The 9,348-nt window shown below is 44.1% G+C and overlaps 2 protein-coding genes across 9 annotated transcripts in view; one reads left to right on the top strand and one right to left on the bottom strand.

The window, feature by feature from the left end:
- Positions 1-2,706: 2,706 nt before the first annotated feature.
- Positions 2,707-3,959, top strand: LOC121591401. The gene is made up of 3 exons (XM_041911861.1): positions 2,707-3,226; positions 3,305-3,386; positions 3,472-3,959. The coding sequence occupies exons 1-3, from the start codon at positions 3,206-3,208 to the stop codon at positions 3,807-3,809; spliced, it is 441 nt and encodes a 146-aa protein (XP_041767795.1). The 5' UTR covers positions 2,707-3,205; the 3' UTR covers positions 3,810-3,959.
- Positions 3,960-6,856: 2,897 nt separating this feature from the next.
- LOC121593683 (serine/threonine-protein kinase N) overlaps positions 6,857-9,348 on the bottom strand; it is a 67,022-nt gene continuing 64,530 nt past the window's right edge. For 7 of the 8 annotated variants that reach the window (XM_041916263.1, XM_041916258.1, XM_041916261.1 and 4 more), the window contains 6 exons: positions 8,091-8,771; positions 7,826-8,015; positions 7,563-7,744; positions 7,368-7,475; positions 7,147-7,287; positions 6,858-7,068 (listed from right to left, as the gene is read on the bottom strand). In XM_041916263.1, coding sequence (XP_041772197.1) covers positions 6,925-7,068; positions 7,147-7,287; positions 7,368-7,475; positions 7,563-7,744; positions 7,826-8,015; positions 8,091-8,771 — 1,446 coding nt within the window. In that variant the 3' untranslated portion in view covers positions 6,858-6,924. Of the gene's footprint in view, positions 7,069-7,146; positions 7,288-7,367; positions 7,476-7,562; positions 7,745-7,825; positions 8,016-8,090; positions 8,772-9,348 lie in introns of all 8 variants that reach the window. The other variant, XM_041916267.1, reaches the window with a different exon arrangement.

Genomic DNA, 9,348 nt, shown 5'->3' with positions numbered 1-9,348 from the left:
CCGTTGGCCTGTAGCATGTGTAGGCAAACCAAACAAAGCACAGCAATGGCGGAGCACTGGATAAATAGTCCCTCAAATAGTGATTTAGTACGACATTGCTCACACGTATTACATAATAGAGAAAATAATAGAACAACCACCAGGGCAGGCAAACAAGAAAGCACCATCTCTCTCACCAAGGGCTATCGTGTTGAGGGTACGATTTCGGTTACATTTCTTTCTCTAGTTACTCTTATCGTGGCGTATCGTTTGTGCATCCTTTTCCACTGTAGGCAGCAATGCAGCTAACGCTATAGAAAGCAACACAAACAAACAAACACAGACACACCAAGACTCAATGCGGAAACGTAACAGCAATATTTGATCATAGGATGATAGATGTGCGCTTCATGTAGAGAGAGAGAGAGAGAGAGCGAGAGAGAGCGGAGTGAAACAGGGAGTCGGTCACAGTAGTAGGCCATCCCCGTCGAAAGAGGTGATTTTAACTTGTAACTAGCGGAAAAGGTTATTGTGATTTAGTTGTTTAAGTTAGACAAGAGCAAATTTTGTGTTTTTGTGTGCTGTTCGCTCAAACGACTTTTTGGCTTTTGTTTTAAGCGTGCTTTATTATGAATGAAACGTCATATCCTAATCGAGAGGTAGAGAGAGGGAGAAAGTTATGTTTAGCTTACAATTCGTTCATATCGTTTACAACAATTAAAACACACAGACACACACAACTCACTACACATCCTCTCACATGTTATCTACCACGGTCACCGGCTTTATCAACCCCCCCACCCCCCACCCCCCTCGGCGTGCCAGTAGAAGCTTAGGGAAGGTTACGGGGTGGCAAAGACAAATGGGGACGCGTGCATCCACTGAGTATTTGAGTTTATTTGTTATTGCTACACGACGCTCTGTTTAGTATAAAATGTGTTGCAAATTTTTGCTAATCGATTTGTGTGATTTTAAGCTTATCGTTTGGAGGGTTTTGTTTCGTTCCTTTTTCCTGTAAAGAACAACGAGATCTAGGATGGGAAGATGCTTTAGTTAGGAGGAACCGCCGGGAAGAAACGAACACTGTTATGTACATAGCTGACAATGGAACTATGTGGCTTTTTTGTGTGTGTCTGCGTTCAGATCGGCATAATTCATATCATTTATTAAGCCCCATATTCCCCTTCCTCCTCATGCGGATGCTGCGGCCGAAGCACCGTTTGTGTATATTTATTTTTAATATATCTCTATGTTATGTTTGTCGTGTGCATTCCTCTTCTGCCCTGTAATACTATTAGAAGATGATCCGATTCCCCCCTCCCTACCCATTACTCTTCTTTACATCTTATCAGCGATAACAGAACGATCGTGCTTCGATGAGTGTCCAATGTTATACTATAACAAGGAGAGAAAGAGAAGAAGAGAGTGAGGCGCAAATCCGTTTCAGATCGTATTTCACACAATCATTGTTAAATAGCGTTAGGACAGCGAGTGGTAGTACACGCAAGAGGAGGATTAGTCCTAATTGTCTTACTCTATAGTACTAGCCTAGTGCATTCCTTGCCCTCTCCTTAACCTCCTCCCTTAACAATCTCCACCTTTCCGTCTTTATCTAGCCCGAGAGGGGGGAGATCATGAATGTGAAAAAGAAAAGAAAACAACTTTCCTGTGTAATAAATAAAGCTGTATAGTAATAATGATGACTTAGTAGGAGTGAGCGCTTCTAGTAGTAGTAGATCCGTGTGACCCGCGGTGGTTGTTGTTGCAATAAAGATATGACCGTTGTGACAGAAAGGCTGAAAAGTGCAAATTCGAAAGGAAAAGGTGAACGAGCTGAAATCAGTGGAAAGAAATGGCGTTTTGCTTTGAAAAAGAAAGTCCATAGAACGACGAGCGAGCAGGAAAGAGAGGAAGCATGATTATCGAATAATATGTCCCATTCCGTCGCACATCCCTCCTGCCCGCCCTGGCGAATAAAGAGCAACACGATATACAACAAATTATTATCCTTTACTAAAGTTGAGTACACAAAGAAACAAAGGAAAGCTGTGTGTGTGAATATACATGTGCGAGCATGTATGAAAGTCTAAACGATAGATTAACACAAAAAATAAGGAACACGGTAGAGATTAACATGGCTAAGGTGAAAAAAAGAAGAAAAATACACACTTTCACACTTACAGACAAGAAAATAAGAAGAAGAGAGAGTACAGCAAGTGAACAAGATACAAAATCTAACAAAATCTATTTTTCTAGACTAGTAATAACAAGTAATGTATAACGCATAAAGCGAGGTGGTGCGTTATCATTATTGAAAGAGGGTAATTATTCAAAACCAACAAACCAAACAGAAAATTTACAAAAAGCTTGCTATGAAACAAAAAGAACAACAAAAAAACATGCAAATAACCCTTGCTCCTATCCTATTTACAAGCGCGCCAAGATGCGTTCAAATTAACACAAACATTGGATCAGGAAGGAAGCAAATATTGAAGATTCTATAAGAAATATATACATATATTAGGACAAGCCAGAGGAGGAAGAATACAACAACAAAAAACACACTCCACAAAACACATCATGAAAATTTCACGAGGGAGCCATGTAAGAAACGGAATCTGGCTTAAAATGATCAAGGATAAATAGTAAATCTAGTCAAAGCACAGCAGTGGTCGTCCAAACAGAAGATAACACTGAAGGTGGCTCCAATCGTAGTGTGGTTCTTTCATCAAAATCGAGCACGAGCAAGAGGTGTGGTGGTGGGAGTGGTGAGAACGAAACAATCCCCTCGTACAACACAGAAAAGAAAACACAAACACAGTACCCGATAAGAAACATGATGAAAAAGAAGCAACAACAAAAAACAAAGATTAATACTTATATTGAATAACTGCTTATTCTGTAATTATAATAAAAAAAAATAGTCGCGAGTCGAACAAATCTGAGTTCGTAGCGTATTCGTTCCGCTGGCCGAAATTAAATGACGAAGAATTAAAGAAGCTAATCGACACACTAACAAAAATGACTAAAAAGTTCGTCGCTTGCTGTCGAATTGAAGTCGTTGAAGTCTCCCATTTCGAGCAGAACAGAGTCGAGCAAGATTTGCTGCATGGGCAAGCAGCAGGTGCGGCTGACAGTTCGGGTGAAGCAGAAACGTCAAACCGCGGCGTTTGGCGCACTGTAAACAAAACAACGGACCGGCTTTTCCCGTGAGCACAGCGATGGAATGGTAAACTTTCACGAAATTGTACGTTTTATGTGGTAATAGTTGGTACAGCGTACAGCGTAGCACTAATGAAGTTTTTTTTTGTGTTTTATTCTGCAGCTCAAAACCTTCTACACGCTAGGGTGCGAAGATGATGCGCTCTGTTACGGTGCTTGCCGTGTTTACATTCATCTGCAAGAAGGTTTGTGTGGAATGTGTGTGGAAGCAAAAGGTTTCCGTCTCTTTAGTACATATAGCTGACCTCTTTCCTAATGTGTTCGTTACAGAAAAACACATGCACGATGTGCAGTACACGTACGAGAAGCAGCTGCAACTGTTCTACCTAACAGCGAGGAAGGAACCGGATGGCCCGATCGACCTGTTCATTCCTTCGTTGACGATAAATGCATTGAATTTGGTGCAGCTGAAGCAGTGCAGAGAGACGATCACCCTGCCCGATGGTCAAAAGCCGGCGAGTATCGTGTTGGCGATCTGTGATGGTAGTTCAACGGTGCTTCTTTACCGGATGACGCTAGGATTGAAAGAAATCGCTCAAAAGTTGCCATCGAAGGGTAAACTGCTACGAATGAGGACGGGGACGGGCTGTGAGCAGGCACCAAAATGAAATAGAACGGTCTTCGTTTTGAATGCACGACACAGCGCTTTGCAAGCAAAACAGCTGATTGTATAGCAGGGCTGTCAAACCTAGGTTTGAATGTGTTATGCGTTTTCATGACAAAGATAAAATAAAAAATACCTCATCTCACAAAAACAATTTTACCCATCTGTGTAAATATCTATATGAAGTGCGAAGCGTGTCTGTCGAATATATCACACCTGTATTGCTACTACTACTACTATCAAATTAAAAAAAGAGGCGGAGTTACGAAGTCACCATGACAACAATCCCGTTCCACGATCGAGTTTCGAGAAGGAATTTTGCCAAATCTGTACGCGAAAATCCGAACCAAGTAACAGGAGAGAAGAACATTCAAGAGGTAGCACGTCCGTTGAATAGATCCCACCTGTATACTACTACCGGAGTAAATGAGGCGGAGTTACGAAGTCACCATCAAGTTCCGAGAAGGAATTTTGCCAAATCTGTACGCGAAAACCCGAACAAAGTAACAGGAGAACATACCTTTAGGAGGTAGCGCGTCCGTCGAATAGATCCCGCCTGTACACTACTACCACTACTATCCAATTAAAAATTGAGGCGGAGTTACGAAGTCATCCCTTCCCACGATCGAGTTCCGAGAAAGAATTTTGCCAAATCTGTACGCGAAAAACCGAACCAAGTAACAGGAGAGAAGAATCTTCAAGAGGTAGCACGTCCGTTGAATAAATCCCACCTGTATACTACTACTACTACTACTATCCAATTAAAAAATGAGGCGGAGTTACGAAGTCACCATGACAACAATCCCGTTCCACGATCGTGTTCCGAGAATGAAAATCCGAACCAAGTAACAGGAGCACATACCATCAGGAGGTTAGCGCAACACTTAAAAAGGAGGCGGAGTTATGATGTTGTCAGGATTTTAGTATACGCCTTCCTGTTTTATATCAGTTTGCGCGATCGGGAGATCATCACTATCGCCATTTGCAATTTTATCCTTTGTGCTAAAGAGGAGTTCTCTTTCTCTTTCTTTCAAAATGGCCACAAAAGGGGAACATCTACTCGTTTCGCACTGTTCGTTACTTACCCGTTGCAAACCATCAATCAATCATTTAGGTGTGCTGTTGAGTGGCGTTTTATAAATAAGCAGTTTAGTTCAGCAAAGATAAGAGATGATATGGGCAGGCGCCATTAAGGCCCAATATAGATAAATAAGCAAACACACACACACAAACACAGTTAATCAATATGTTGACTTTAAATAACCATTGTACAATGTATTCCGATAACTAATCACGCGCTGGTGTTTTTTGATCATCAAAAATACACATCGTTACATGCGATGTGTGTGTGTGTGCATCTGTGTGGGAACTCTCTCTTCACTTTTTCTTCTCTCTAACTACCGTCAAATACTCACTCACTAAGCCCCACACAGACACACGCACACACGCCGTCTCAAACACAATCGATTAAATACAGCATCAACTTCATCATCGCGAATTTAAAAAAAAAATCAACTCAACCCCAACCCTCCCAGCATACCACCCAAAGGGGGTTGTGGCATAACAGGAGAGGAGGGAGAGGAGGGGTTACGGGTTTTCTGACGCACGTATATGCACAATTTCACCTGTAAATAAACCTGCACTAAAGCCCTAACACATTATTGTAGCTTTCGATTCCTCACCGCGCGCGTGTGGGTGTGAGTGTGTTTTGATGCGCTTTTAATTTTCAGGACACGGCTTGTCCCAGAAAAACACACGCACACACACACACGTACACACACACTTGAACACAGCTTCTTCTATCTAGCGCATATATATGTATGTTGAACGTAACACGTGAAACGTAACAAGTATTTATATATATATAATAGAGATAGATATAAGTCCTACTTACAAGAGAAATAAACCTAATTTTATCTAACTAGCGCAATTTAACAGCTTTCTCTTTTTTTTCTCTCTCTATCTCTCTCGCTCTTTTCTCTTTCTCTTTTTCTCTCTCTCTCTCTCGCCCTGCTTGCTCCTTTTTTCTCTTTTCTTTTTAACTCGTTTCTTTCCTTTCTTATCATGTTACATTGTTTAGTGCTGTGCTTTCTGGTGTGTTCTATTGTTTTTGCTTTATAAAAAAAAAACCCACACACACATACATACACCATTTGCATACATTTGTCTTTGTGTTTTCTTTTTTTTTGTATGATGCGGAGGAGGATTTTCAGTCTACTTTTGTTTTACTATGTTGCTTTCTGCACAATTATTACAAATGGATAATGGAAAAGAACCTGTGTTAAGGGGGAGGAAAATACCACTTTATAAACAATAGTTACATCCAAAAAGGACATAGGACATGTCACAAACAAAAGAGACAAAACACATCTACACGCAAACTACACACAGTGGTGAATGGTGAACGGTGGACGACGGTGTGTGTGTGTGTGTGTATGAATGAATTAGTAAGAAAAACACAAACGTGTAATAAAGAAAAACCATTTGCCACACTTGGTGCGAGTTGAGCTGTTTGAATGTCCTCTCTCTCTCTCTCGTCACTTTACCAAAACGGGCTAAAGGAGACGTGGGGCTTCTTTATCCAATCTTGTTCGACCGGGCATTATTCTTTAATCTCGCGGTACGCGTAACAGGTAAACTTTTATCTCTTATCTAACACGAAGCTGCTGCTGCTGCTGCCGTATGTGTCCGTATCGAACGTGTGGTGTTACGTTTGTTACTTCTTGCTTTTTTTCTTATCCAATCCTCATCCTTTCATTCCCCTTTACTACCCCTTTCTTCCATCTAGAACGTTCCGTGCAGTCGCAAACACAGCGATTTATCGTTTAAAGGCACACACACACAGACACGGCGCGTTCCCATCTCATTTTATCCCTGCCTACTGAGATGGGCGCACGTTTTGGAGCTTGGAGTGTGCGTGTGTTCGCCTCCTATTTCACCTTTACAATATGCTAGCTGTAACACAATCGAGTAAGAAGAAGAAGAAGCGTCCTCATCTCTCTCTCTCTCTCTCTCTCTCTCTCTCTCTCTCTCTCTCTCTCTCTCTCTCTCTCTCTCTCTCTCTCTCTCTCTCTCTCTCTCTCTCTCTCTCTCTCTCTCTCTCTCTCTCTCTCTCTCTCTCAACACCAATCGGCCATGTAGGTAAAGTCCTTGAAGTACGTCTGCTCCACCTCGGTGAGCACGCGCGGGTCCTTCGGTGGCGTTAGGGCGGGCTTTTCGGACGTGAATTCCTCGTCAAAGTTGGACACATCTTCCGCGGAACGCTGCGTAAAACGGATCGATGCTTGTGTGATTAAAAGCAAGTCTCCACGGGTGGGGTGGGAGAAAAAAAAGATACTTACAACCGTTGGCACAAACGGTGGCTTCACCTTCTTGAGCAATAGGTCGTCCCAGACAATGTTGCGGAAGAAGGCCTGCCGCTTCACGTCCTCGGCATCGCGTTCGGACGACCCGAGCCGACGGTCCGGATTCTTACGCAGCAACTGTGTGCAAATGTGTACAATTAGAATCCAATTCGAATCGAATCGACGAATCTCAGTGAGAAAGAATCAACTCAACTTACCCTTCTCATAATGGCGATTGCTTCGAGCGACAGGAACCGGGGATAGCGAACCTCATCGTTGACGATCGAATCAAACACTTCCTCCTCATCATCGCCCGGGAATGGTGACTGCACAAAGACAAGGCAAAAATTATATGATTAATATCAATCCCCTCTCACACTACACCTTTCAAAGGGACGGAAAAGGACACAAACCTCTCCGACGAGCATCTCGAAGATCAGCACACCCAGACCCCACCAGTCGACGGCACGCGTGTAGGACGTTTCGGTCAACACTTCCGGGGCGAGGAATTCGGGCGTACCGCAGAACGTACCCGTCCGGTCGCCGAAACCCATGCCCTCCTTGCACAAACCAAAGTCAGCGATCTTTACATAACCTGGAGCAATTGGAACGGAAAGAGATCGTTTGTTAATCTTGCTGTTTTGAGCTTATCTTTCAGCTTTCCGAGGCATCGTACCTTCCGTATCCAGCAGAAGATTGTCCAGCTTTAGATCGCGGTAGATGATTTTGCTTTCGTGCAGATACTGCAAACCGAGCACGACGCACGCCGCGTAGAAGACGGCCCTCGGTTCCGAGAACACGTCCGTGTGGATGTGCATCATCAGATCACCGCCGGCCGCGTACTCCATCACGAAGCAGACGTGTTGCTGAGGAAATGGGAAAATAACAATCAATTCTCTGTATTACTCTCCCCACTCCCTCCCTCTCTCTCCCTCTCTTACATCGGTCTGGAAGCAGGAGAACAGGTTCACCAGGAACGGGTGGCGCATCGTGTTCGCCACCTCGAAGATGCGCTTCTCGCTCAGCAACGATTCCACCTCGTCGCGCGCAATAATGTCGCCCTTCTTCAGCGCCTTGATCGCGAAATATTCGCCCGTGTGTTTGTACTGCGCCAGTATCACCTTGCCGAAGTGGCCCCGCCCCAGCACGCTCAGCAGCCGGAAGCTGTCCATGCACATGCCGGCGCCCGGTGCACCCGCCATCGCTCCCGCCTGCGACTGGCGGCGACTCTCGTACGCACTGTCCCGATATTGGAGGGCACGGGCCGGTCCACCGGCCGGACGTCGATTCACCGGCGGACCGACGGCGCCCGATGCGGCACCAACGTCAACCATGCCGGAACTGGATGCTTGACCGGCGGCGGCAGCATGTTGGTGGGCCAACAGGGAAGGTGGTACTACTGCTACTGGTTGCTGTTGCTGTTGCTGCAGCTGCTGTTGTAGTAGAAGCTGCTGCTGCTGCTGCTGCTGATAGAGTTGCTGCTGCTGTTGCGCTTGGAGGGCGGCCGCCGCAGCAAGCGATGCCTGCTGGCTCATCAACGTGGCCGACGGATGATGGTGATGGGGTGGCAGTGGCGGTGGCACCACATTGCCTCCGATCGTGAGCTGTTCGAACGGAAGGATCTATGAGGCGAAGAGAAAGCAAAAGGTTAGAAAATGGTACAAAAGTGGCACGGTAAGCTGCAAAACATAAAAACGGGTAATGATTTAAACAGAAAAAACAACAAAACACAGCGAAATAGAAGAGAAAGAAGAAGAAGCAGCAAGTCCGGTAGAAGAACAGTAAACGTAAAACCAAACATATGCGGAAGTGTGTGTAAGGAGAAAAAGAAGCGACACACACACACACACAAAAAGGTAAGAACTTTAACAACCAAACACAGCAGCAAATAACAGCAAAAGAACAGGGAAGAAATTAATTTAAAAAATGACAAACGCAGGTTAAGGGAATTGGCTGAAAGTGTGGTAAAATCGTATAAGACATGAATCGTAAGACACGAAAGACGCACACAGACGGAACGGATGAGTGTTAAACAACAACGGTTGAGATGTATTAAAAGGTTAAGAAAAGTGTCATAACATTTTCTGCCTCGATTTTATGCCCGAAATTTGGACTTGTGTGAGTATAGTGTGTGTTTTTAGGGGTGTGTTAGTAACGCACAAGATTAGATCAATGGATGCTTGGATTACACAACAGCAT

This window comes from Anopheles merus, chromosome 2L (assembly GCF_017562075.2).
Source record: "Anopheles merus strain MAF chromosome 2L, AmerM5.1, whole genome shotgun sequence".
Classification (NCBI taxonomy): domain Eukaryota; kingdom Metazoa; phylum Arthropoda; class Insecta; order Diptera; family Culicidae; genus Anopheles; species Anopheles merus.
The sequence above is the reverse complement of the archived record's forward strand: the minus strand, read 5'-3'. Positions and strand labels throughout refer to the sequence as shown.